Source organism: Lonchura striata, chromosome 9 (genome assembly GCF_046129695.1).
Source record: "Lonchura striata isolate bLonStr1 chromosome 9, bLonStr1.mat, whole genome shotgun sequence".
Taxonomy (NCBI): Eukaryota; Metazoa; Chordata; class Aves; order Passeriformes; family Estrildidae; genus Lonchura; species Lonchura striata.
This window is the reverse complement of record NC_134611.1, coordinates 101,261-127,519: the sequence shown is the minus strand read 5'-3', so window position 1 is coordinate 127,519 and position 26,259 is coordinate 101,261. Positions and strand designations below refer to the sequence as shown.

At 54.9% G+C, this 26,259-nt stretch overlaps 1 protein-coding gene across 2 annotated transcripts in view; it reads right to left on the bottom strand.

The window, feature by feature from the left end:
- PDE4DIP (phosphodiesterase 4D interacting protein) overlaps window positions 1–25,690 on the bottom strand; it is a 36,347-nt gene extending 10,657 nt beyond the window's left edge. Inside the window, exons 1-24 of one of the 2 annotated variants that reach the window (XM_077785245.1) lie at window positions 25,593–25,690; window positions 19,139–19,197; window positions 18,778–18,956; window positions 17,260–17,370; window positions 16,740–16,816; window positions 15,939–16,062; window positions 15,708–15,862; window positions 15,319–15,436; window positions 9,406–9,525; window positions 7,793–7,912; window positions 7,458–7,550; window positions 7,129–7,344; window positions 6,449–6,607; window positions 5,966–6,079; window positions 5,595–5,732; window positions 5,125–5,304; window positions 4,698–4,892; window positions 4,231–4,374; window positions 3,176–3,254; window positions 2,563–2,651; window positions 2,269–2,385; window positions 1,683–1,820; window positions 1,245–1,360; window positions 425–552 (exon numbers count right to left, since the gene is read on the bottom strand). In XM_077785245.1, coding sequence (XP_077641371.1) covers window positions 425–552; window positions 1,245–1,360; window positions 1,683–1,820; window positions 2,269–2,385; window positions 2,563–2,651; window positions 3,176–3,254; window positions 4,231–4,374; window positions 4,698–4,892; window positions 5,125–5,304; window positions 5,595–5,732; window positions 5,966–6,079; window positions 6,449–6,607; window positions 7,129–7,344; window positions 7,458–7,550; window positions 7,793–7,912; window positions 9,406–9,525; window positions 15,319–15,436; window positions 15,708–15,862; window positions 15,939–16,062; window positions 16,740–16,816; window positions 17,260–17,370; window positions 18,778–18,956; window positions 19,139–19,197; window positions 25,593–25,612 — 2,989 coding nt within the window. In that variant the 5' untranslated portion in view covers window positions 25,613–25,690. Of the gene's footprint in view, window positions 1–424; window positions 553–1,244; window positions 1,361–1,682; window positions 1,821–2,268; window positions 2,386–2,562; window positions 2,652–3,175; window positions 3,255–4,230; window positions 4,375–4,697; window positions 4,893–5,124; window positions 5,305–5,594; window positions 5,733–5,965; window positions 6,080–6,448; window positions 6,608–7,128; window positions 7,345–7,457; window positions 7,551–7,792; window positions 7,913–9,405; window positions 9,526–12,768; window positions 14,136–15,318; window positions 15,437–15,707; window positions 15,863–15,938; window positions 16,063–16,739; window positions 16,817–17,259; window positions 17,371–18,777; window positions 18,957–19,138; window positions 19,198–25,592 lie in introns of those variants that run through there. The other variant, XM_021545927.2, reaches the window with a different exon arrangement.
- Between the last annotated feature and the right edge of the window lie 569 nt (window positions 25,691–26,259).

The window sequence follows — 26,259 nt, the reverse complement described above, 5'->3', positions numbered from 1 at the left end:
TAAGAAAAATGGTGAGGGAACACAAAAACTCACACTCATGCACTTGGGAGATGATAGAAAACATCTGGTGTTTCCTTCAGAGATAGGGAATCTTTATTTGGCCCATGGTGGTGGGAAGAGAAGGGAGATAGAGGGGAATAACTAAAATGGAATGATCTGAATGTGCAAATACATCAGTGGCCACCAGGGTGGGTCAGACGGGAACATACACGAGACACAGGTGGATTGCACTGATCGCCGTTTCCAAAGCAGCTCAAAAATAAAACAAAAAAAAGAAGCCTTGCACCAGTGCTATCGTACCATCACTAAGTACCAAAGCTCAGTCAGTGAGACAGGTTAGTGAACCGTTTCCGTGGCAGGCAGGCGAGCGCCAGTGCTCAGAAGGCATGCTGGGGTAGGACTCTCACACGCTCCTGTTCCCCACCTCCTATGGCGCCCTGTGTCTCCAGCCTGCTCAAACACTCCAAGCTTCTTCCAAGAGCTTCTTCCAGCTGTCCCCGGAGCTCGTGGACCCCTTCCAGCTCCACCTGCAGGGCGTGGTCTCTCGCAACGCTGAGCGGCGCAGCACAGGAGGGAAGAGGGTTAGACCGGCTGCAGCCAGAGCAGCCCCTGCTGGCCCCGCCACAGCGCCGGGGCTCCCCAGGCAGCTCAGCCACCTCCTGCCTCACCTCGACCTTCCCCGAGCACAGCCACCCCCAAAAAAGGCCCCAGCCCGTGGTAGGGGCCTCAGAGTGGCAGCTGTTCTGCAATACTTTCCCAAGCACTCCATGTATGTGCTCCCTTGCTATCAGGTAGCTCAAATATCTCAGAGGCTGCAGCCCTGTGAAGGGCAGGGGATTAAATCAGGGGACAGGCAACTGCCTGGATAAGCACCTAGAGGGATCCTTATCAACCCAACAGTTGGTTGAGAATTTGAAGCAGTCTCTGAAAGGTGGCCAAGTATGGGTGAGAAACTGAGTTGGGAAAAGATAAGCCAAGGAACAGAGGTGGAAATTCCATGGCAATTGGGCAAGTTTAGGGAGCCATTACAGCTGGCTGCTGCAGCCTCTTCAAGGGAAAAAGGCAGCCTAAAACTTGGACTCTCAAAGAGGCATTTGGCTGATCCTTTGCCTAGACTCCCTCTTCCCCCACTGAAAACTCTGAGGACTTGCAGAATGATCCTTGCTTCAGGGATTGCCCCACTGGACCAGGCACACCTGCCCTGGCAGAGCAGGGCAGCACAGAGCCAAGGCAGCCCCACTTACCTGTCTGGGTGTGTGTGAAACTTCACCAGGCTGCCATAGAGCTGCCTCTCTGCCTGGAGAGCCTCATTTAACCGATTCCTCTCCGCCACCAGCCCTTCCAGCATCAGTAACAACTGCTTGGAGATAAGAGACAAGGTGCAGCTCTTAAACACAGACAAAAATCAAACGAGGTTATCTAGCTGTCCCTGGCAAACTAAGGGTTCCCTTTCCTCTCTTGCTGGTGTCCAAGTGGTCCATGTCATCCCTGGACTCCCAAGAGCTTCTGTTCTTTGGATAAGTACTAAAGAAAGCTGATCTTCTCTGTATTCCCACAACCACACACAGCCAGCTTCCAAGAACAAGCACATCCTGGCCTATCCAAAGGCTGAAAACAAAGCCTCATAACTGAGTGCCAGCAGAAATACAAACACACCCACACTTGCCCCACTGGCACACTACCTGTTGCCTTCTGTTTCCAGTAGCCTCCTGTCCTTGGGACTCTGCTACGGCCACTTTCTCCCGAAGCACCAGCACTTCTTGTGTCAGTCTTTCCATGGCTGGAATTTCTTCAGGATCCACCAGCTGCATCTGCAGATCCTGAAACCCAACAAACAGCAGGAGAGCTCAGTGAGGAAGGGATCAGTAGCAAAGACAGCTGGGCCTTCACAAACCTCCCTGGAATGCAACTGCCAGAAGTTTCCATGGTTTGGAAAGATCCAGGTCTTCTAAGAAAAAAATGCCAAAGCACCGAGAGTGGATTAGGCACAGACCAGAGTGCTCAGTAAGAACCAAGGGACACAAGAAGGGTGCATTGTCATTAAAGAACTTGCAGGGTGTTTGGTACAGAAAGTGCAAAACACCAAATAAGAACAGTCTGGGAGTTTAGGACCTTTGCCTTCAGGCCAAAGGGACCCAGAGAGCTGTAGGCAAACCAGCAGCAATAGCATCTGGTTTAGCCAGCCACACTGTTCTGAGGATGCAGGGGACAGAGACTCCTCTGCAGTCTTCCCAGGTGGAACTCTCCCAGCCTAGCACAGCAACTCACCTTGATGAGGTCCTCTTTCATCTGGATGGTTCTGGTCAAGGACTCGATATCTGAGGCCTGCACCTGCAGCTCCTCCTCCTGTGTGGCCACGACAGACTGGAGAGCAGTGAGCTCCCGCTGCAGAGGGAAGAGAAGCCCATCAGAGACTTCTGAAAGCCAACACCCCCTGCAGGACGCTGCCCCCATTTCTCACTGCGGGTACCCTCACTAGAGTAGGGTCCAAAACCTCCAGTGAGTGGCAGCACTAAGGTCTCCCAAAAGCAAAGATCAGCACAGGCTCCATCACAAGCTCACCCTGCTTTCCCTTTCCTTCTTCACCATCAGCACCAGCTCCTCTTTGGCATTGACAAGATCCTTCTCCAGTTCTGCTGCTGACATTGTAACTGCAAAGACACACCTTGGTTACTGCAGGAACACCGTGTGCCAGTTCAGACTCCAGGATCACACACAATGCCTCTCTGGCAAGACAAGGCCCTGATGCTTGTGCTTCCTATCACACTGTTTCTCAGTAACTGCTCTTCTTCCTCACTCGATCTTTCAACAGCAGCCAAAAGCAGCAGCAACATCACAGGCCTGCTGTCCTGCTCATGGCAAAGTTCACGTGTCCTGGTCCCAAGGCAAAACCCAAAACAGTTACACACTTGTCTCAGCTCAGCCTGAAACAAAGTCAAAAACTCTACAGTGGACAGCATCAGATCTTGAGAACACCTCACCTCAAACCCAACAGCAGCCTTTTTCTTTCCCTTACCCCCATTCTCAGACATCACACAGAAGAGCAGAGCTTTATTTCAAAATTCTCTTGTTCAAAGTTCTCTACTCTTCCACAGTTTTATGTAATCATGTTTCCCCCACAGCAGAAAGCCCTGGTCCTATTTGGGGACCTCAGAAGAAGTTGTCCCACACTCACCTCCCTCTGTCCTGCAGCTGCTGTCTTCCTGCAGGGATCCAGCAATGGCTGTAGCTCCACAAGCTCTTTGGATTATCTCCTGAAAACATAAAAGTCTGCAGGTTTGCATTTTCATGGGGAACACACAGCTTCCCCAGGACTGCAGCAAAGCTGCTGGCTGTTCTGCTGATACCTCTAAAATGTGAAAAAACAATGAAAGGGATATAGCCAGGCAGCAGGAACAAATGAATTGCACCCAGAAATTGTATGTGTGGGGAAGAGGGCCTTGTTTTATTTGACACTGGGAGGCTGCCGGCAGCAGGTGTCTTCACAGTAAAGATTAAAGATTTCTCTCAATTGCCACAAGACCATCTTTCAGCTGACACTCATCTTTATCTCAGATGTAGCCCAAAGAGACCATGCAGGAAGGAAAACACATCCCTGGAAGTCTCTAGAACTGGGAATAGAAACCTGTTTACAGCTGCTTAAAAACATTCAACATGTCAGCTCACCAATAAACCATTAACAGCTGCTCAAGTAGGAGCTATGGCATATGCAGCCTTGGAGCTGTGGTCAGCCTCAAAGGGGGGTTTAGCAAAGCTGCTTTAAAAATACCAACTCCAATTGTGGAAGAGACAGCAAACAGCCAGCAGGCTCTGCCAAGAATTAGTGGCACCTAAATTTAGCTCTCTTGTCCCCTCCAGAATGTGACAGTGTCAGGGAGGGGATTACAATACAGCAAGGCAGCCCAACCCAAGGAAGGAGTAGGTCAATGCTAGAAGGTCAAAGGGTGGATATCTTTCATACTCTCACATGCCCCAGGGATTAAATTACTTCTCCATCAAAACAAAAAGAGACACTGAGTGACAAAGGCTGGTGAAATCAAGATCAGAAAATTCAGGCAGCATTCCTGCTCCTCAGTTTCTTCTCCTCCTATAGGAAGTCTTTTCAGTAATCCCACTTTCATTTCTATCATTGTCTGTGGTGCTCTTCTCTCTCCTATTTCTTTCTGTGGCAATCAGCTCCTTCTGAAGCCACAAGCCCAGAGGCAGAGAAACCCAGTGCATGATTCTTACTTGTATGGGTTGTTTGTCCTGCTTCAATGGCCTGGCACCAGCTGACTGGGTCTCAACAGGGTCCTTCCCCAACACGTGCTGGCGCAGCAGTTGTACCTCATGGCTCCTTTCAGCCAAAGCCTGAGCCATCTTCTCTGCAGCCACCTGATTGAAGGGGGAAAATAAGGGATAGGGCCATGACCAGGGATAGGGTCTTGATCTCTTTTTCCTTAGAGACTAAGGGAAACTATCTCAGTATTTATCTGTCACTGGAGACTCCAAGTGCTCTGCAAACCAGCCTGGTAGTCACTCCTCCTGGCCCCTCACACCCACTCCAGTGCAGCCCTCCCATCTCTGCTCACCAACCTCTCATGTACAGAGGAATAAACTCCTCCATTTCTCTCAGTCCACTCCAGGGCTTCTCTTTGCTTAACAAAAGTCAGTGCCACCCACCTCAGCCTCTTACTGTGGCACTGCACAAAACTCACTCTGCTCTGCTGTTCCTTGGTGCTCAGAGCCTGCAGCAGCTCCCGAATTTCAGCATCATGCTCCATGGTTTGATGGTTCCGGTCACTGAGGAGATCCTGCAGCATCTTCTCCTTGTGCTGGAGGCGCAGGCACAGCTCCTCTGCTACCTCACTCTGCCCGGGGTCCAGCTTGCACAGCAGAGTTGCTGTAAGCTCCTGAGCAAGGGGGAGGAAAGGAGTGAGCCTGGAAGTTGTTCAGGGACCCTCCAGCCTGGGTGTAGCTAAGCAAGCAGTGTCAGCAGGCACAGGCATGTTCAAGTGCCAGAAGCAGCCAGCCTCCAAATGCTGAGCACAGCTTCAGATGAGGCAGGCAGCAGCCTCTCGTTTGGGACCACTCTCCATACGGACAAACTGCCTGAAGGCTCAGGAAGCCAAGCTAAGGCCTTACCTCCACTTCCTTGTTCCTGTCATGCAGGCAGGTCTGCAGCTGTTGGATGATCCCCTCCTGCTCCTTCTGCCTGCTGCCAGATTTGGCCTCAATCTCCTCTTTGAGCCAGCGAAGGTTTTGGCAGGTTGCTGAGACCTGCTCCAGTTCCAGGGTTTTGGCTTTCAGGAGGCTCTCCAGGCTCTGAGTACCACAACAGAAGCAGCTCAAGGATAGAAACTTAATCCTGAATTAAGCAAAACTGGAAATACTCTCTCTACTGCTAGCAGAGTCACACAGATTCACCCATCTGCTCCAGGTGTCCTCTACGCCCAGCCCAGAAACAAGAGTGCCCCAGGAACCTGCCCCAAACACAAGGCCAGAGGAAGCCAAGCAGCTGCAGACACTGTCCCCAAAGCATTCACAGGGAGGTGTGTTTAACACCACATCCCCACAGCCAGGCTGGCTGTGCAGGCCTAGGTCCCAGCACTCACGTGGATGGTGGCCTCGTTGCTGCAGAGGACACTGCGCAGCCTCTCCAGGTCACTGCCGCGCTCCCGCATGCACACGCGCAGCTGTTGCAGCTCCTGCTCCTTCTTCTCCAGGGCACAGAACTTCTCATCTACTGCTCGCTGTGTGACAGAGGGGATCATCAGAATGGGCTGATGGGGCTCTGCAGCCAACACTCTCTGTAGGCTGGATTCCACAGACTTCAGCTCGCCTTGCCAGGGGGACCCCTCTCAAAGGATGAGCCATGAAGAGCATGCAGAAGATATGGTAACCCCTAGGGTCAGCCTGGGGCTGAAGGTAAGCCAAAGGCTGAGCCTCAGGGACAGCTGAAACATTATATACAATATGTGCTCACCTCCAGAGCAGCATCCCTGTCACTGACACGCTGCTGCAGCTTCTCCAACATGGCATTCATGGCTGCAGGGCTCTTCTCCAAGCTTTGCTGGCATTGCAGAAGCTCCCTGGACTCCTAGAGATCACACACACATCCCCTAGTACAAGTGACTGTACAGAAATCTCCCCCATCCCCAAGAGCAGCACACAGGGATAACTACCTCCACCCGGTGCTTACTCTAGCCTTCACATTAAAGGGTGGGAGTTCCAGCACCTGGGCCTGGCTGACTAGCCCCTGCCAGGGCTCACCAGGCATTGCTGTGGGCTGAGGTACACAGATACCTGTGCCTTATTTCTTACCTTGGGGGCCCAGAAGCCTCTCCTTCCTTCATTTCTTCAAAGGACATGCATGAAAGCTACAGACAGACTTTTGCATGGCCAAATACCAAAGCAGGATCAGGAACTCCATTTAATTATGCTCAACTCAGGTCTTTCTGCATCTCACCTGCAGAAGCTGCTCCTTGTGAGCCAGCTGCTGAGTCAAACGCTGAACTCTCTGCTCCTGGGCCTGCAGCTCACAGCTTTTCTCCCACTCCAAAGTCTGGAGCTGCTGAGCCTTCTCCTGCAGCTCTGCCTGCAGCTGTTGTACCACAGCACGCAGCTCCTGCAAGGAGAAGGTACATACCTTGGAATTCAGTCCTCAACAAAACCATAAACAGTAGGCCAGTCTGAGGAAGGGTAGAAAGGTAGGCTGTGGGAGCAGCTATCTGCAATACTACAACTTGCACATCTCAGATCACACTGCCATGGTGTTTGAATTTATTTCATTGTCCAGGGTACCCATCCATCTAAATCCCATGCTGTGGCCACAGGCAGAGCTTTAATCAATCACAGCAAAGCTGTGCAGCAGGGGACATGAACATCACAAAAAGAGATGGGACATTTGCACCCGCCAGTGATGTTCAAGTGACAACATAGCCACTATCAAGGGTCTTTGTTGGTTCTTAGTCCTCAGCTATGACACTAAGGAGGCTGGAGAATTTTCCCTGCCACATATGACGAGGGTTAGGCAAGTGTACCCAGTCTGCTATCAGCAGAAATTATGAATGAGAGCAGAGTATTGACCACATCAGTGCTTCTTAGTCATGTAAACCCAGAAACTTCCAGGCTAAGTGCCTGTCATACCTGATTGTGTTTCCAGGTTGCCTCTTTCTGCTGCTCTTCCTCATGGACCGTGGTCTCTAGGTGCTGGGTTGCTCTCTTGGCTTCAGCCAGCTGATGCTCCTTCTGGCGCTGAGCTCTCTTCAGTCTCTGCACCTCCAGTTTGGTGCAGAAAAGTGCGTTCTGAAGATCGAGCGGTGACATTTGCTGCTCCTGGGGTGACAGTGGGCTCTCTGGCACCTAGCAAAAAGCAGGGTTCAGAGAAACTCAAGAGATCCTCTTCATGTGAGGGATTAACAACCAGGATCCCTGCAGAATAAAACCTGATATATCTGAGGCTTTCCAGGACATACCTGCAACTGTCCCAGATGTTTTCTCTGTAACATGTCCCGCAGCTTGGCCATGGTCTCATTCTGCCCTTCGATGATGTGGTACAGCTCCTCTGTCTGAGCCCAAGCACAGGAAGCCCAGTCAGTGGCAAACCAAGCACAAACTCTCCCATCCCAAGCCTCCAGCCTGGATTATGACACCTCAGCACCACATGAAAGAGGCTTTGCAAGAAATAATGTACTGAGATGCAGGATGCCAAGCAGTGGCTCAAGCATTCTTTTTCAGCCACTGCCCACAGGCCTAGAGCACAGTTCACAGCGTTTTTGTGAGCACCACCCTGTCCACCCTAACCTATTACCTTACTCTCTTTGCTCCTCAGGGCCTCGTTCAGACTCTGGATCGTACGATCTTGCCTTTGTGATGTTTCTTGAACAGATTTTAATTCGAAATTCAATTCATTCAGCTTTTCCTGTAACAACTGAAGACAGAAATAGGTTGGGTTTATTTAATCCTGTTTAATGCTCTGCGTAAACACCCTTAAGACTCCCTCCACTCCTTACTCCATACAGCCCTGGTGCTGACCACATCGAGATCAACGTCTAGAGTCTGTAAACACGGCTGGAGCTGGGTGGAGACTGGTGAGTAAAGACAAAGGCCCTTCACGGGACTTATTGCAGTGCTTCTGCTCCCTCAGGTGCAGGGCAGAAGTTCCAGGCTTGGGTTCACACCATACTGCCTCCCATATACTCCAGGAGAGTCTCACTCAGGCTGCCCCACAGCCCTCCCTCCCAGTTTCTATCATTTGTTTCTCTTTACTCCAAAGGAAAGGGGCTGCCTCAGCCCAAAATCCTCCCAAAAATCTGAAAGAAAAATATCAGCATGAAGAAGCTACACACTCACTGACCAAATCAGTGGCTTATTTAGCATTAAGTTCTGGCTTCAGCACAAAAGAGCCTGGCCACTGCCAGCAAATCAAAGGGGAGCCTCTCACCAGTCTCCATGGCTGGTTTATAACCTCAGAAACCTTTGCCTTTGACACTTTCACCCTAAGAGAACACTTCCCACTCCGTTTCAGGAGAGTTTGCTGCTTTCACCATAAAGCCCATGACACAGGACATGTTGTGCAGTTAAACATGTGCTTATTAGCATTTTTAAACATGCTGCCTGCTGGCATTCTCAAAGTTGGATGACACACTTCTTCCTATGAACTTACTCAGGACTCAACTTCTGGAGCTGGAGCTGCCACATAATTTCCTCCTGTTGTTCTTCCGTTGATACACCTGTCCTCTTATCTCTTCTCTGAGACACTCCCTCTAACTTGTTTCAACATTTCTAACTGTATTTACTGGGCCCTGGGTTTCTATTTCTGTCAAGCTCTGCAGTCCAGGCAGGTGCAGCACCTTATGGCCATCCCCAGATTTAAATAAATATTCCATCCCAATTTTTTTTCACATTTAACCTGAGCATTTTTCCAGAGGATATAATTTAACTTAAGAGTTCAAGTGCATAATTAAGAACACATACCCTCCTCAACATGTTCTGCCTCAAGAGAACTCAAATACATGTTTATTTCCCAAGTATTTAAACAGAAATTAAACCAGGACTCCCTCTCTCCTACACCAAGCTCAGCCCATGCAAATTCAAGAGAAAAGGAAACAGCCTTGTGCATCTCCTTCACCAGCTCCTGGAAGACTCATCAGGCAAGTGGAAAGTTCTTTCAAAATAATGATTTGCAACATTAAATATGGATTTTTTTTTTCCCAGCAGCCCAGCTGTAGAAAAAAAAAAAAAAAAAAAAAGCAAATGCTTTTAATTGAAGCTGACAGACAACAGCACTGAGAATCATGAGAATCACACAACCTTGCTGGGAGAGAGGTGCAGGTACCTGCCTCCAGCCAGGCCAGGAGGCACCCTCTGACACTAACCACATCAGACTCACTAGTACTGGATGTGCTCTTCATGAAGAAATACCTTGTTGGCAGCTTCAAAATGCTGGATTTTGCCCTGCAGCTCTCCTGCATGCACATTGGACACGTGCTCCCCTGCTGCAGCACTACCTGGAGCTGGCTGCTGCTGTTCATCCTGCAAATTCTGAAAGGAGAAAAACAGTAAAATATGAGAGAATGGCTCAACTATTGCACTGGCTTCTTCTCTTCAGCTATCAGCAGTCACAGACCCTGCAGCACGGGTTTAAACATGCCCCGTGTGCTTTTCTAACTGGCTCTGAGACATCATTCTGCTCGTGTCTCCCTTCACCAGGCTGGCACCTGGCAGCTCTCTGCCTTATCTGCCACAAGTGCCCTGGTGCCCCAAGGCTCTGACTGGGCTCCGTGTCTCTCCCCACTGCTTCACCACAAGCCCAGCAGCTTGTTTAGCTCTAACCACTGTCTGTGGGATAATGATGGATCTTTTCCCTACACCCAAGTCATATCCCTGAAACCTGCTCTCCTTCCCATGTGCCTTGCTGGCATTTTAAAAAAGCTTCCAAACCCACACTGAAATGGTTCCCATGTTCTGCTGAGCTTCTGTGTCTTTGTCAAGCTTACAACCTTAAATCCTTCCCACCAGCGCCCCTCCTGCCATGACCTAGCAGTAATCCTGCTCTGAACCCCTCCACTTATGATTTTCTGGGCTCTCCTTCACCACTTCCCGTGTTCCAGCACCCACACTGTGTACAATTCCTTGCAGCTCCTCAAAACAGGAGCAAATTCAGTGCCACAGCTGAGATTTTTTTCATGACACATACCCATTTATTGGGAATGTAAACAGCCTACTTTGTGACACGTGGCCTGCCAGAGCCGGCTGGCTGAGCACAACACTAATCCCTTGTCATCCCTCCTTACAATTTTGCTGCACACACACACACAGGCACCAGCTCCAGGCACTGCAGCACAGCCAGAACAGTCAGTTCCAATTAGCCCTGTCAGGCTAATGAATCCTCATCCTCAGTGGCCACAGAAACGCTGTCTGTGGGGAATTCATGCAGCACGGGGGAGCTCCCTCAGTTGTGAGAGCACTGCCTCTCACAGACAGAAATAACATCTCCCTTTACACTGATGTTTTGTTAGGATTTCAGTGAAAACTTCCAGCCATGGTGATTACAAATTTTCTCTGCCAGGAGGCTATGGATGAGACAGGGAGAGCTGCTGGATTCTGTCACAGCAGCTATTTTGAAATAAGCTATTTTGATTAAAACAGAGGGGGGGGAAACGGAAAATATATTTCCTCAATTTTCACATTAAAAAAAATAAAAAGGAAAAGAAAAAAGGCAGAAAACCCGGAAAGAGCTGAGAGCAGGGAGGGGAATGCAGAGCCAGCTCCAGAGTCCAAAGTTCCAAAGCCCAAGCTGCCTCCCTGCAGCCATGTCGACTTCTCCAACATCAGCATTTTACTGCCAATCTCTCCTCAGCACAGCAGCAGCAGCCCCATCACACACTGACCCAAACAGAACACTTCTTTAAAAACAATTCTCATGACACTCTCAGAGCCTGCCAAGCTCAGACTGCCCAGCACAGTGAGAAAGAGCCCGGCTGTCAGGAGGGCACCGCAGGCAGCTGCGGGAGTGTCTCACAAAGGCTCCGTTTGGTGCCACCTCCCTGGGGCTGTGGTGGGGAAGGGGAGGAATTGTTGGCTCAAGAAAACCCCCAGGAAGGCAGTACCTACAAGGTCACATGTCCTGACACCAGAATGCTCCATAAATTTAAAGAACTGCAAAAGCTTTAAGAGAACTTCGGTCCGGTATGTTCTAGATATTCCTTTCACATTTATGCACAGGAATCACTGGACAGCAGCAGCACCTGACTTACAGGAAGGGTGTTGCTTTTACAAAACGAAAGAAAAATCATTTGTGCAAGAACTATTCAGTCTACTAGCTGCATCTGCCTTGCCACTTTTGCTCTTAAAGCCACCCGAAGGGATTAAGCCCTTCCCCCTTCAGCCAGACCCTGCGCTGAAGAGTTGCTGCTGTCACGGCAAGAAACCAGCAGTAAAATATCCTGCAGGATAAATTCCTGGCAGGGCCGGTCGGATGGGAGAGGATGGAGAAACTCCTCAAAATACAGTTCCTAGAAGAGGATGGTCATGTGTGACACAAAGCCAACCTGCAAACACGCCACGCTGCTCAGAGAAAGCCCATTCTTATCCTGCAAACACACGCCTAGCAGTGAGAACCATCAGCAAACGACACGATGCCCTGGTTTACATCCTCAGTTGCCGGCTGCCAGCACCATGCCTTTGTGCTCCAAGATGAAAACTAGTTTTCCTGCGTTTTTCCCTAGCATCGTTTCTAGAGCAGGCTTTTAGGAAAAAAGCACACAGCTCCGGGAAACGCTTGAGCAGATGGACAGCAAGCCGGCAGCTAAAGAGCAAGAGCAATTCAGCACTGCACAGTTGCCATAGTAATAAACGAGCATTTTCCTAATCCCCCGGGCTACCTACAGCATTAGGCAGCGCTAAGGCTGCTAACCGGAATGCAATTAGGCTGACACGGATATTCCAGAATTGAACCTGACTGAAGCCTTCTATTCATTACTGGAAGTGGTAAAGAAATTAGGAGTTCGGCTTTTTGACTGCATACTAAAGAACATTTCATTAAAGCAAGCAAAGAAGAGGCAACCTGGAGCTAGGACTGCTATCAAGAGAGATAACAGCATCCCAAAAGCAGGAGCTTTCATCCCCTCTCAGCAACACCTGCCACTAATTGATAGATCTTTTCAAAGGATCAGAAAATAAACCAATTATCTTGAATACCAACCCTAAAGTCATCCTCTGGCACAAATCCACCTGCAAGGAAAACACCTTTTCCTCAGGGCACACGCCACAGATTCCTGGGTGGCTCTGCACGTTCGGCAGGTCTGAGGCCCGACCTGCAGAGGCAGGGCTAGAAGCAGGCATTCCCCACACTCCCAAACATTACTCAGGCACAAAGAAAATACATCTGCTGGAAAACACATGCCCAGAAGCTTAAAATACTCCCTTTAGTTGTGTATAAAAACCACACCGACTTTAAGCCTAAAGATGAAGTGAAACTGGTGTTTTCTCAGTAGGAAAATGACAAAGAGCTTAGACACACCTAGCAGGCTGCATTGCCGGGGAGGGTTGATGGAGGGGGGGGAAGGTTCATTTCCCAGAACACCACACCGGGAGGAAACAGGAGACAAGAGAATGACTGAGGAGAGAGGCAGCACACCTAAAAAGGACCGAGTTGCCTATTCTTAGCCCCCGATCAGCCACACGTGGCTGTCTGCATTATCTCAGCACAGAAGAATCCCCAGTGGGCTCAGCCCTGGACCACGAGGACAATGCTCAATGGAAGGGCGGCACTGTGACCTCTACCTGTACCCGCAGCGGCATATAATCCTCACAGAGGTCATCCCACAGCTCCTGCAGCTCAGAAATTTCCAGGGGAAGGCCCAAAGGAGCTCTGGAAAATGATTTTCTGTCTGCATTGAGGAAGGCAGAACTAGCACATGCTAAACCAGCAGAAGCACTGCCATCTGCCAAGTCGCGGCAGAGCTTGGGAGGTGGCAAGCTGGACTTCACAGGAATAGGTAGTCGGCTGCCTCGGGGGCTCTGAAGGGGTTTGTAGTCTAAAGTCTTGATCAAATTGAGGGCCAGCTCCAGCCTGTTCCCACTCAGTGAAGAGCTCGGGGTCATGCGATCATCCGACAAATCGTCACATTTCCCGTTCCCTTTCACCCCCTTATCTGCATCTTCATCCTTCTGCTGCGGAGGGCTGGCCTCCACGGTGGTGTCCAGAGATTCGAGAGAGGATGCAGGTGTGCCTTCCTCCATGCTGTCCCCATCCACAGCCACCCTGGAGCTGGTGGACTCGGCCACATCACACACAGACGACTCCTCGTTGCCCATGCTGGCTGACCAGCGGCTGGATAGCCCACAGGAGATGCTCCTGGCCACCTTTCGGGGCACTTTGCAGATGGCTTCATAGTCTGCATCAGCCACACGCAGGGCAGCGCAGCCCCGGCAGCGCCGCGGGCGGCTCCCTGCCCCCTCAGAGCCGTGGCAGCTGTGCGGCTCCAGGCCATGCTCTTCCTGATCCATCCAATATTCAAATCCAGAGTAAGCGAAGTCCTCCTGGAGGAGGGCAGCGTACCGTGCATCAGGCAGGTTGGAAAGGTCCACCGTTCCCTCCCCAGCCCTGTCCTCTGTGCTGGAGTCGTCGTTGTTCCTGCGGTACATGCTTGCGATGCAGAACTTGAGACGGTCCTTCTCCAGCAGCAGCTTCTGCAGGCGCTCGATGGAGAGGGCCTCGATGCGGGCGATGACGGTGTCGAACCTGTAGATGCGGTCCAGCATGAAGGCACACTTGCTGCAGGCGAACTCGGACCTGCCGTCCCGGCACAGCTCCCTGCCCAGGACGTGGGAGAGCAGCACCTGGAGATTCAGCTTGGCTGCCGTGTGAAAGATCCATCGCCGCTGGTTGCCGCACAGCTCCCGGCCGCAGATCCGGCAGTTATCCTTCATCCTCCCTCCCTCCCGGCACCCAAACCTACTCCTACTCAGGAGACCTTCCCGAGGTCAGCACATCTCCCTCAATCCCTGAGCCTGGCGGCACGTCTCACCGCACCAATCCCCTCTTTTTAGGGTGGTGACACGCCGGGACTCTTGATGCAACAGAAAGATCCCACCCTGCGCCACCTCCTTCACATCTTCACAGACACATCTGGGCTGCCCCCTTGTCCAGGCTGGCCCCCCCGCCCCTCCGATGCTGCTCCCTCTCCTCACAGCTCGAGCCCCCGATGCTGCCCCTCTCTCCTCAACCCCCGAACCCGGGGCTGCCCCTCACTGCGGGCTGCCCCAGCCCGTCCCGCCCCGGCCCGGCCCCACCGCCCGAGCCGAGGATGCTCCTGCCACGGCGGCGCCCGGCTTCTGGCTCAGATTTCAAGATGGCGGCCAAGCCCAGCCTCCCGCGCACGCGCATGGCCCGCAACGCCTGCCGGGATATGTAGTTACCACGCCCGTTTACGCATGCGCAGTGGCGGCTCGCGCCACGCCCGGGCACACGGGCGGCACCGGGGGTCGCGACACAGACAACGACAGTGATCGATCGCGACAGCGCAGGGATCAAGTCTCAGTGCCAGGACACACACACACACACGTGCTTGGCTCCAACGCAAGTGCCTGTCCCAGTGCCACGTCTCTACCCCAGTGCCTGTGCCACGTCCCCGTTCCAATGCCAGTGCCTGTCCCAGTGCCAGGCACCACCATAGTGCCTGTGCCGCATCCCCGTCCCAGTGTGGCACCTGTCCCAGTGCCGGATCTTGTTCCAGTGCTGGATCCTCATCCCAGTGCCTGTCCCAACACCAGGCCCCCATGCCCCCCGTGCCCAGCCCCAGCAGGCAGTGTGGGCGGGCAAGTCCCTGCAGCACAGTGTCACCAGCAACAGCCCATGCCACCGGCTGGGCAAACAGCAGGGTCCCTGCAGGAGCATGGCACAGGCAGCTCACGCACTGACAGCCCCTGGCTGCTGGGGACAGCGCCGTGCCACCAACATCCAGCGTGGCCAGAGCTGTGCAGCTGCCAGGAACATGCCGCTCTGATCTCTCACAGCCCCGAAATCCTGCCTGGCACCATGCCAGGCTGCCAGGAGTATTTTAAGACTTGGGATTTAAATGGCAGACAGGAGCAAGCGGCACCAACACCCTCAGAAAGACTGCGCAGGCTGGTGGCCTGTCCCCTGACAGCTCACACCATGTCCTCTGAGCCTCGCAGCTCCTCCCGGCTCCTGGCAATCACCCAACCCTGCCAGGCTGAACACTGCACAGCCCTGGCCACAGCCCCAGAAGGGGACAGGGGTGACAACAACCAGTCAGGCCCTGGATGGCTGTGCTCCTCCTTGGGGTCCCCCCAGCCTTGCCCACTTACCTGCCCCTCCATGACCGGAGACGCCTCCAGGCACTGCTGCAGGTCACGCTTCTCTGCTGACAGCATTTCCACGAGCTGGTTGCTGGCGGCCAGCTCTTGGGTCAGCTCTTCGATCCTCCTGAAAGTGACAAAGGGCATGCGATGCTCAGGACTGGGATGGCCATGGGATGACACTGGGGACAGAGATCAATCTCTGGGGCAGAGCAGAGCAACCTCAGGACTACTCTCCCTTCCCCACAGCCCAGCTCTCCCACACTGGGGTGATCCCTGCATCCCACCAGATATGCTCAGCCCCTCAATCACGCACATCACGAGCCCCTTGGTGGTCCCCAGGAACTGGCACAGCACACAGGCTGGCAGCATAGAGGAGATATGTCAGGGACACCCACCTCTGCGCCATGGAGCCACAGCCATTGTCACTGCTGTCCTCCTGCTTTGTCCTTGCCGCTTCCTTCAGCTTCCCTGTCAGCTCCCGGCATCTCTCTGCCTCAGCTCGGGCCAGTGCCGTGGCCTGCTCGGCCTCAGTCCGTGCCAGCCTGGCCTCCTGCACGGCAGCAGGGTGAGACCCCAGGCAGCAGCCCCTGGCTCCTCCCCCGTGCCCACCATCCCTTGAGGCTCACCTCCTGCAGGAGCTGGATCTTGTTCTCCAGGAGCTCGTAGACGTGCTCCGACTCCCGCTGTCGCTCCTCATACTGCTGCCGGAGTGCGGCCTGGCTGCGGCTTGTCTGGTTCTCCGCAGCCACCCTGCCGGGCACAGCATGGTGTGCCACGGCCTGCTATGCATGGCATCTCCCATGGCACAGCATGGCACAGCACGGTGTGCCACGGCCTGCTACGGCATGGCATCTCCCATGGCACAGCATGGCACAGCACGGCATAGCTTGGCAGTGTGCAGCATGACATGGTGTGGCATAGCACAGCCTTTGTGAAAGCCTCCATCCCAAACCAGCTGGGCTGGGTGATCTGTACCACTCCAGGTGCCCTTAACCTGGCTCCCCCCACATTCTGCCCTGGGGACACTGCTCCTCTGGCAGCACCCGGCCATGTTTAGGCTCTGACCCACCAGAGCACTATCCACACACTCCCAAAACCAAGGCCTCGCCAGTTGCTGTGCCACTGGCCCCCTGCCATCGGTGCCCCGCGGTGAGACACCCATGCCATGGCCCCTGGGCACAGCACTGCCCTCCCCCACCAAACAGGTGCTGTCCTTTATTCCTGGCTGGCGCCTGGGCTGTAAGAGGAGCCCTGTGGGTGCCCAGCCCCATTGCAAACCCCTCCAGCCCCATTGCAGGCCCCTCTACTGCCTGCTACAGGCAGGGTGCAGGCAGACATCCCTCATGTCCATGCCCACAAACCCACCACAGGTGGGGCATGGGCACCATTTCTGCCCTGGGGTGAGGGGCTTGGCCAGCCGCACTCACCATGTGTTGTCCAGGGCTTGTTGCTTCTCCTGCAGCTCCCGCTTCAGGCTCTCCACCTCCACCTTCAGCTCAATGTTCTATGGAGCAGGAAAGAGGTGGGTAGGATGCCCTCACACTTGCCTGGACACCCCAGCCCCACTGCCCACGGGAATGAAGAAGTTGCGTGGGGGACCCCCATGCCATAGCAGGGCTTTGGGTGCTCCTGTCGGTGAGTGGCACAGGTGGTATTTTAGCCCGTTGGCGCCGGGATGGGGTGTACCCACGCCATCTGTGTGCCCCCAAACTTGCAATGTCACCCATCCCAGGCAGGATGGGTGACAGCACTCCCCAGCTGGGCTGGGGACGCTGTCCCCAACCCTCTCCTGTCAAAGGAAACGAGGGGCAAACTCCCATACAGCAGCTCCTCCAAGCCCAGTGCCCAAAGCCCTCCCTGGCATGCCCCCCATGTACACTCCGCTCACCCTATTCCTTCCCAGAAAAGAGAGGAACCCCCCTCGCCCCGTCCCCTACAGGCACTCACCCGTCGGTAGACATCGTCCCGGCTGTCCTCGCCCTTCTGCTGGACGCGCTCCTCCAGAAAGTAGATGCGGAGCTTGAGGCTGAAATTCTCCTTTTTGAGGTCATTGAGGTGCTGCGAGAGCGTGCGGTACCCGTGAGCCATGGCCGGCGCTCCATGAGGCGGGCATCCCGGCACCCTTCACATGGCGCCGCCGGGACACAGCCTAGGCTCCCTGCCCGCCCGCAGCTCCCGTCGCTGGCCCCGCTGCTGCTCTCCCTTCCCTCTTTTTTTTCCGCCTCCCAGAGCTATTTGAGGAATCGCTGGAGCGGGGACAGCGGGCTGGTGAAACCCGAGCCCCGCAGGCCCCCACGCGCCGCAGCCGTGAGGGCGGTGTGGGGAGCGTGGCGCCGGGCGGGCCCGGCCCCTCTGCCCCCAGCACCTGCCCCGCCGCCCTGCTGCCCTCCGCACCTGCTGCCCTCCGCACCCGCCACCCTGCTGCCCTCCACACCTGCTGCCCTCCGCACCCGCCACCCTGCTGCCCTCCGCACCCGCCACCCTGCTGCCCTCCGCACCCGCCACCCTGCTGCCCTCCGCACCTGCCACCCTGCTGCCCTCCAAACCCACCACCCTGCTGCCCTCCACATTCCACTGCCCTGCTGCCCTCCGCACCCGCCACCCTGCTGCCCTCCGCACCCGCCACCCTGCTGCCCTCCACACCCACTGCCCTGCTCCCCTCCACACCCCACCACCCTGCTGCCCTCCACACTCCACTGCCCTGCTGCCCTCCACACCCACTGTCCTGCTGCCCTCCACACCCACTGCCCTGCTCCCCTCCACACCCACTGCCCTGCTGCCCTCCACACCCACTGTCCTGCTGCCCTCCGCACCCGCCGCCCTGCTGCCCTCCGCACCCGCCGCCCTGCTGCCCTCCACACCTGCTGCCCTCCGCACCCGCTACCCTGCTGCCCTCCACACTCCACTGCCCTGCTGCCCTCCGCACCCCACTGCCCTGCTGCCCTCCACACCCACTGTCCTGCTGCCCTCCACACCCCACCACCCTGCTGCCCTCCACACCCACTGCCCTGCTGCCCTCCACACTCCACTGCCCTGCTGCCCTCCAAACCCACCACCCTGCTGCCCTCCACACCCACTGCCCTGCTGCCCTCCACACTCCACTGCCCTGCTGCCCTCCACACCCACTACCCCTGCTGCCCTCCACACCCGCCACCCTGCTGCCCTCCACACCCACTGTCCTGCTGCCCTCCACACCCACTGCCCTGCTCCCCTCCACACCCACTGCCCTGCTCCCCTCCACACCCACCACCCTGCTGCCCTCCGCACCTGCTCCCCTCCACACCCGCCACCCTGCTGCCCTCCACACCCGCCACCCTACTGCCCTCCACACCCCACTGCCCTGCTGCCCTCCACACCCGCCACCCTGCTGCCCTCCACACCCTGTGGAGCCGCCATGGGCCCTGCAAGCGCCCGTCAGTGCCAGGAGGGCCATGGCGGTGCCATGCGGGGTCCCCGCAGACTCACCTGCTCAAAGTCCCGCAGGGTCTGTGTGTGGGCGAGGGGCCCCATCTCCAGATCCCGCAGGAGACATGTCTGCACCAAGGGGCCAGGCTGGGGCTGGGCACCCGGGGAGCCGCTGGATCCCCTCGGCTCGACTGGCACAGCATCCTCATCACCTTCACCCCATAGCCCTTCTTGGGAAGCTGGCAGGGAGCAAGGGCGAGCAGCAGTCAGACCAGCGAAGTGGCCGCTCCACACCTCGCGTGCCTCCGAGGAGAGGAGAGACAAGGGGACGCTGGGGCCCAGAAAGCCCTTGGCCATCCCAGGGTGATGCAGAGCAGGGGAACGGGGCATGCAGGGTACCAGCTCTCTTGGGGTGCCTTACCCGCCATGCGTCTGGCTCCGGGGAGCAGGGCTGGCACAGTGTCACTGCTGCAGGGGTCCCTGCGGGGAGCAGCACACGGTCATGTCACGCACAGCACCGGGGGTCCAGGCCGGGCCCCCCGTGCCACCCGCGCTGTGCCGGAGGGACCGGGGAGGTGACGGGGCTGCCACTGGTGTCCGCGCACACGTGGGGACACACGTGTGTGTCCTCACAGCCGCTGGGCAGAGGCTCTGAGTGCACAGACACGAGGCCCTGGGGGCTGTGCAGATGGCAGCGTCCCCTCAGCAGCACTTCAGCTCCATTAGCAGCCCTGTCAGGGCCACCTGAGCCCCCAGAGCAGGCCCCCACAGCCCCAGGGAGGATCTGGGGGCACGGCTGGCCCTTGCTGCTCTTGGAGGCACCCTGTGCCTCCATGCTGTCATGGCTCACCAGCTGATAGTCAGGTTTATTTTCAGCTCAGAAGTGTGAGTCATTTCATGATTTAAAAGAAAGAAAGAGAAACATGACAAATAAAAAACCCAACCCTGTATTGTTGGGGTTTTTTCTCCTTTTAAAGAAATAAGAATATTTATTTTCTAATTTCAGCCTGACAGGTTTTTGGTGGGGTCCCAGGGAGGTGGGCACTTGTCCCGGCATCAGTGTGGGCACAGTGCCCTGCCCACATGCATGAGCCTGAGCCCTAACAGCCAAGGAGGGACAGCATGTTCCTGTGGCACAGTCATGGCAGGGGCTCTGGGACCATGTCCCCACAGCCTTGCACACCACACCAGCACCTTGAAGCAAGGCACAGCACTGCCAGCCTGGCAGGGAGCAGGAGAGGCAGGCACAGGGTGCCACAGACCTTGCAGCAACAACCTGTCATGGAGGGACACTGAGGCACGATGACTTTAAACACACCAGCACTGGTCAGGCATGGCTGTGTGCCCTGCCAGACACCATAACCAGTGTGATACCCAGAGGTGTTGTACCTGCAGGCACTGCACCTTTAGGGCATCTTACCCAGAAATGTGAAAGCCAGAGGCACCCAAATTTCAATATCCAGAAGCCTGAAGCCTGAGGAGATCAAGAGGTGCAATATCCAGGGGGGTGTGACCTCTGGAGGCATGACACCCCAGTAGGTAGCAGTGCCCTGGGTGTGACACCCAGAGGCAAAACATCCAACATTCAAGATGCACAAGGATACACAGCTCTTAAGAAAGCAGAGTGCTCAGGAGCATGATATCCCTGGAGGCAAAATACCCAAAAAGGCACATTAACCAGTGACATGATATGCAAGGCCTGATGCCCAGAAGGGCAATACCCAGAGGCACAAGCAAGGAGGGATCACAGCCAAATACTTGATGCACAGAGACACAATGCCCAGAGGCAGAATACCCACAGAGACAGTACAACACCCCAAATTCTGGGGATGCTGCGGGGTGATGACTGAGGAGCCAAGGGCTAAGGCTTACCACCTACAGCCTACACTGTTAACTTTGCAGATGGAGAAAATAGTTGGCAGAAGAAAGGATGAGCTGGGCAAAGGAGGAGGTCCTGTGAGATAATATCATCCTGCCCTGGCTCTGAAAAACTGCACAGAGTGGAACAAAGCCCTGTGACTGGGACTTTGAAGGACACCATGGCCAAAAAAGTAACTTTTTCATGATTAAGGATTCTTTAAATAATGAAACACACAACACTGCACAGGCAAATAAGCTTAATGAAATACATGCTGCCACATATATTACTGTTACTCAACTCTCCACCTAGATCATGTCACATAACATAGGAGGAGGGGGATAAGATTGGGCTATACATAAGGAGGATAAAAATTTCACCTGGTTAGAAGGAAGACCCAAAAATACCTTGGATACCATCAATAGGCTACTCTTCTCTCCCTTGTCCCAAGCCAGGGACACCTTGCTAAGTTTCTGCATATTATTATTACTTGGCTTAATATAAGTGTGCACCATCCTGAGAGGGAATAGAATGGGCCCAAAAATGCTGGAAAAACAGCAATAAAGTAATTGTTGGTGCAGTATTGCAGGCTCACTGATCTTGTGTACAAAAGGAAATCAGAGCACACGCTCTCCTAAAAAATGGCAGATGTAGAATATACTGCTTTGAAATCAGAAAAGGAGCAACTTAAAATGTACTTGGCCACAGCTGAAAATAGGGAAAAGCAACTGCAGAAACATTTAGAGGAAGAGAAGGAGGAAAAAAAAGGAAGAAAAGGCAGAGATGATGCTTGTGTGAGCTCCTGATCCCCCTGACATCATACAGATTAGAGAACTAATCATATTCCCTGAGGAACAGGATGGAGACATATGGGGTGACCCAAATGACAGAAAACTGGGAGATGATGGTTCTTTGTCTCCTTCAAATCCCCCTGAGTATGAAGGCAGATACATTATAGAAACAGAAGAGACAACTGAACCCTGGTGAGTTGTGGGAACTCATAGCTGAAAAACAATGCCATTTAATCTGATTCAGTCTGAAACGTGCTGTGGCCATAAGCCAGCCTGGACTGAAATTCAGCAGGTGGGATCCTATCAGTGCACCCATAATAATAGCCCATACATTCTGATTCCAGGTGGGCCTCCTCAACTATTAATGACATTTCTAATAGATAAGGGAGCACAGATTCTAGTATTAACAGAGCAGGACACTGAAAAACTGGACAGAGTTGAAATCACTGGAGTGAACAGAGCAAATGCTACATGCCAAACCACCAAGGCTAATTTATGGCTCCCAGGGGATAAGCACATGTCCTCCCCTCACTTTGTAGCAAAAGATCACAATGAAAACATTTTGGGTTTCAATGTTCTGAGCAGCCAAACCTGGCAGCTGATGCAGAGCAACGTTTAGTCCTCCTGTTAACCCTGCTCCTAAAAGAAATCCAGATCCCACATTCACCCCACAGGGTGCTTACCCTCCCTCATTCAAAAGCTGCCAATGTACCATGACACAATTCTCTTCTGCAGCAAAAAATTGATCTCCTGAAGTTACACCTGGCTTGGAAATACACAAATCTGCTCCAGAGCCCACTCCCCATGTAATTCACCGACTGATAATTTGCCAAACTTTCACCCCGTGTAATTCACCAGTTTGGCCAAAACCTGGAACGGAGATGGCAGTTACCTGTTGATTACTGGCACAGAGTGGGACCAGATTTGGAGAAAAGAGAGATGCCAATGCTAATGCCAAGCCTTTAACTACTGCTGTGCCAAATATCAAGGAACTGGTAACTCAACTTCAGGGAGTGCCCCACTCATGGATGGCAACCCTGGATGTAAAAGATATGTGTTTTGTGATTCTACTCCAGGAACACAACAAGGCTTCATTCACCTTCACCTGAAAGGGAGTGAAGCATATTTTTAATAGGTTGCTCCAGGGGTATAAACACTGTCCCACTATTGCTCATAAAGCCCTGGAAAAAGTCTTAGCCACAGCTGTGACCCAACAAAGGTTACAATTTATTAGTAGATCAATGATATCATCATCATCATTGAATCATCCCAATGGCCTGGTTTGGATGGAATTTCAAATATCATATCCTTCCAAACTCCTGGGCAAGAACATCTTCACTAGCCAATGCTTCTCAGGGCCCCATCAAGCCCGACCTTGAACACTTCTGGCAGTGGGACATCCACAGCTTCTCTGGGCAACCTGGGCCAGGTCTCATCACCCTCACAGTAAAGATTTTTTTTCCTACTATCCAATTCAAACCTAACCCCTGTCAGTTTGAAGCCATCCCCCTCATCCTGTCACTACACGCTCTTGTAAAAAGTCTCCATCTTTCTTGTGATCTCCCTTCAGGTACTGGAAAGCCACAATTAGGTGCTCCTGAAGCCTTCTCTTTTCCAGGCTGAAGAAGCCAAATTGTCTCATAAAGAGAATTCTCTCAAATTCCCTTATGGAGGTGCTCCATCCCTGTAATCAATTTGATTGGAGAATACCCTTCTGGGTGCCCTTTGTGGTTTTGCCCACAAGGGAAAATGGGAGCCTTGAGCAGTCCTACATCCCAGCATCAGGGGCCCAAGCAGGAGGTTAAGTTTCTGTGAGTCTATTAGATTAAAGAAGCCACCTCTGTACTCCTGCAAACCCAGAAAAAACAGAGCATGGACAGAAGCTACCTAACATAAAGGAGTGACAGCAAGTTCTGGGAACTTCAGAATTATTATTAAGAGAACTGAGGTTGTGCCATCATCTGGATCCCATATACCTATGGTACCACATACCATAAATATATACTACATATATTGATGGAGAATAGGGGTTCAGTGTACACAGTTCCCTTTTTAATCTGTGTCAAAACAGGCTGGAAGAGACAGAGACAACACTAGACATTAGCTGCCACTCTTTCAATGACACTGGAACAAGATATTGCTATCTAGACAAGGGCTTGCTGTCCCTGGTGGGGCAGTGACACAAGCAGAACAGATAAGGAAAGAACAAAGGAAAGGACAGAGTGAGAATATTCGGGGGAATACCCAACTGACTGATACCAGGCCATCCTGTGCTGGTTACAATGCTTCAGACTGGGACGCTGGCAGTTGTCTTAACAACCCAAAAATAACATTATGCCTGGGAAAAAAAAATGCTACTGCTCAGGGCTACCCTTGAGACAGGGCCATCCCAGGGCAGTGGCCGCCTGTGGGCTCTGGGGTGAATGAGCCAAGTGCTCCCTTTCCCAAAGCCCACCCCCACACAGCCAGAATGGCAGCCCCATGCCTGCCATGGGAATGCTGGGCCAGCAGGAGCCCAGGGCTCTGCCACAGCCCTGGCTGGCTGGGCTGACTGGGGGGCTCCCCCCTCCCTGCCCCTGTGCCCAACACTGGGAATTTGTTTGCTGTGAAGGGGAGGCCACTGCTGTGCTGCTGGGGCTGCAGGAGGACAAGAGCCCTTTCATGCCAGCCTGGAGCACGGAGCAGAGCTGCCGGCACAGCAGAGAACGAGGAGGGCTCAGCCCTGGGGCCCCCCACTCACTGGGCAGCACTGCCCACCCACCCCCAGGTACCTCCGAGCCCTGGCACAAGGGGCACCACGCGGCCCTGACTCAGAGCACTCACTGACTCACAGCATCTCCACGGCATCACACCAGGGCCACTGCAGCCACTCCTCAGCACTGGCACCCCGGGGTGCCATCGGGATCGGGAAGAGGGGACGACGAAGGGCTGGCAGCCAGGCTGGGGGCACATGGGTTGTGTGAGAGTGGCTGCTGCCCATCCTGGGATAAAGCATTCCCAAAGCACTAGAAGACAGCAACAGCAACTCACCTCCTGCTGCTGCTGGATCACCTCCTGCGGGCAGACAGATGGACAGAGGGATGGATGGAGGGATGGAGGCAGGCCCCAGCCCCGGGCTCAGCAGCAGCCACTGCCTGCCAGTAGCTCCAGGCTGGCAGAGGGGCTGTGGCAAGGGCCGGGAAAGGCCAGGGAGAGCGTGGCGGCTCAGATGCCGAGCGCGGCACATCCAGCTCCCTGCTGACTCGTTGGCACAAATGTCTCAGCAGGGGCGGAGTGCCACCACGGAGGAGGTGGAGCGGGGACAGCCGTCCCCGAACACGGCGGCTGCCTGAGCGTGCGGGCGCAGCACGGAGCGCACGGCACGGCCGGGACCCGCCGAGCTGCGCCCGGGACACGGCACAAGGTCTGCGCTGAGCGCGGCCGGCGGGGGAGCTGGGGCTCCGGCCGGGCGGCCCCGGCGTGGCACCGGCACAGCCCCCGGGGCCCAGCAGCCCTGCAGAGCCGCCGGCACAAATGCGGAATCGGCCACGGCCACAACCGGGCCAAGAGCCGTGAAAACGGGGCTGGGGAGATGGGGCAAGCCAAGCTCCTCGCACCAGCACCAGCACCCTGAAGCCTTTCCTTCAGAGCTGTGCTTGGCCCAGCATCTCCCAGCAAACCTCGCATTCCCAGCACACCGAGGAGAGCTTAGTGATGGTGCAGGCATCAGCCCAGGATCCTACAGCACCCTACAACTCCTGTCCTCTCATCTGGCGCACACACACATTGCCCCGACACCCAGAGGTCCCCATGGCACAGGGCAGCGAACACCAGTCCCCAGTGCTGGACAAGGGACTCCTGGTCCATTTCGGCGCACCAGCGGCTCCCGAGTTCTCTTGGGCTTGCCTGGTGCAGGGCCCAGAGAGCCACCAAGCCGGGGTCCCAAAGCCCCGCCACTAGTCCCAACCCGCGGGACCCCAGCAGCGGGAAGGGACATCCACAACCCGAGGGAATGGGGCTTGGGGCAGGGGGCGTCCGGCCCTGCACAGCGCCGAGGGGGCACGCTCTGATCCCGCCCGTATCCCGGCGGCAGCGATGCCGGGGGGCTCCTGGGCCGCAACCTGTCGCGGCATCACCAGAGCCCCGCGTGGGCCGACGCAGCCCCCGCATGCTCGGGACACGCGGACATCCCGACCCGCATCACCCCGGACACGCTCACCCGCGGATGCCACGGACACGCTCCTCACCTCCTCCTCGGGGCTCGCATCCTGCCCCGCCGGGCTCCGCCGCACCGGGCCGGGCGGCACCGGCCAACGCACCGGCGGCACCGGGCCGGCCAGCACCGGGCCGGCCACCGGGACACCGGGCCGGGCTGCCAGCTCCTCGCAGGCGCTGCCGAGCCGGCCCAGCGTGCGCCGGGGAGGCGGTTCTGCGGCACCGGCCGGCTCCGCCCGCTTCTGCTCCCCCTCCTGCTCCTCCTCCTCCCTTCCTCCATCCTTCATCTTTCCCTGCCCCCCAGCATCCTCCCCTCCCTCCTTCCTTCTGACCCCGCATCCTTCCTTCCCTCCCTCCATCCATTCCTCTGACCCTGCATCTTCCCTCTGCCTCCCCCTGCCTTCTCCCTGATCCCTCTGCCCATCCACCCTTAACCTCTCCAGCCACCCCTCACCCAGGCACCATCCTGTCCCCGCTGACACATGCACCCCCTCACCCCAATTCCCCACTCCAACCAGTCCCTCTGGACTGAGCCCAAATCCTTCCTCACAGTTCAGTCTCCCAGGAACAATCCATGATCCCTTCCTCTTCCCTCTCAATCCTTCTTCCAAATTCATGGTCTCCCCAAAAGACACCCGATTAGCCAAGATACCCCATGGCACCCTCAAACATCCATCCTGACGCCCCAGTTTCCTGCCC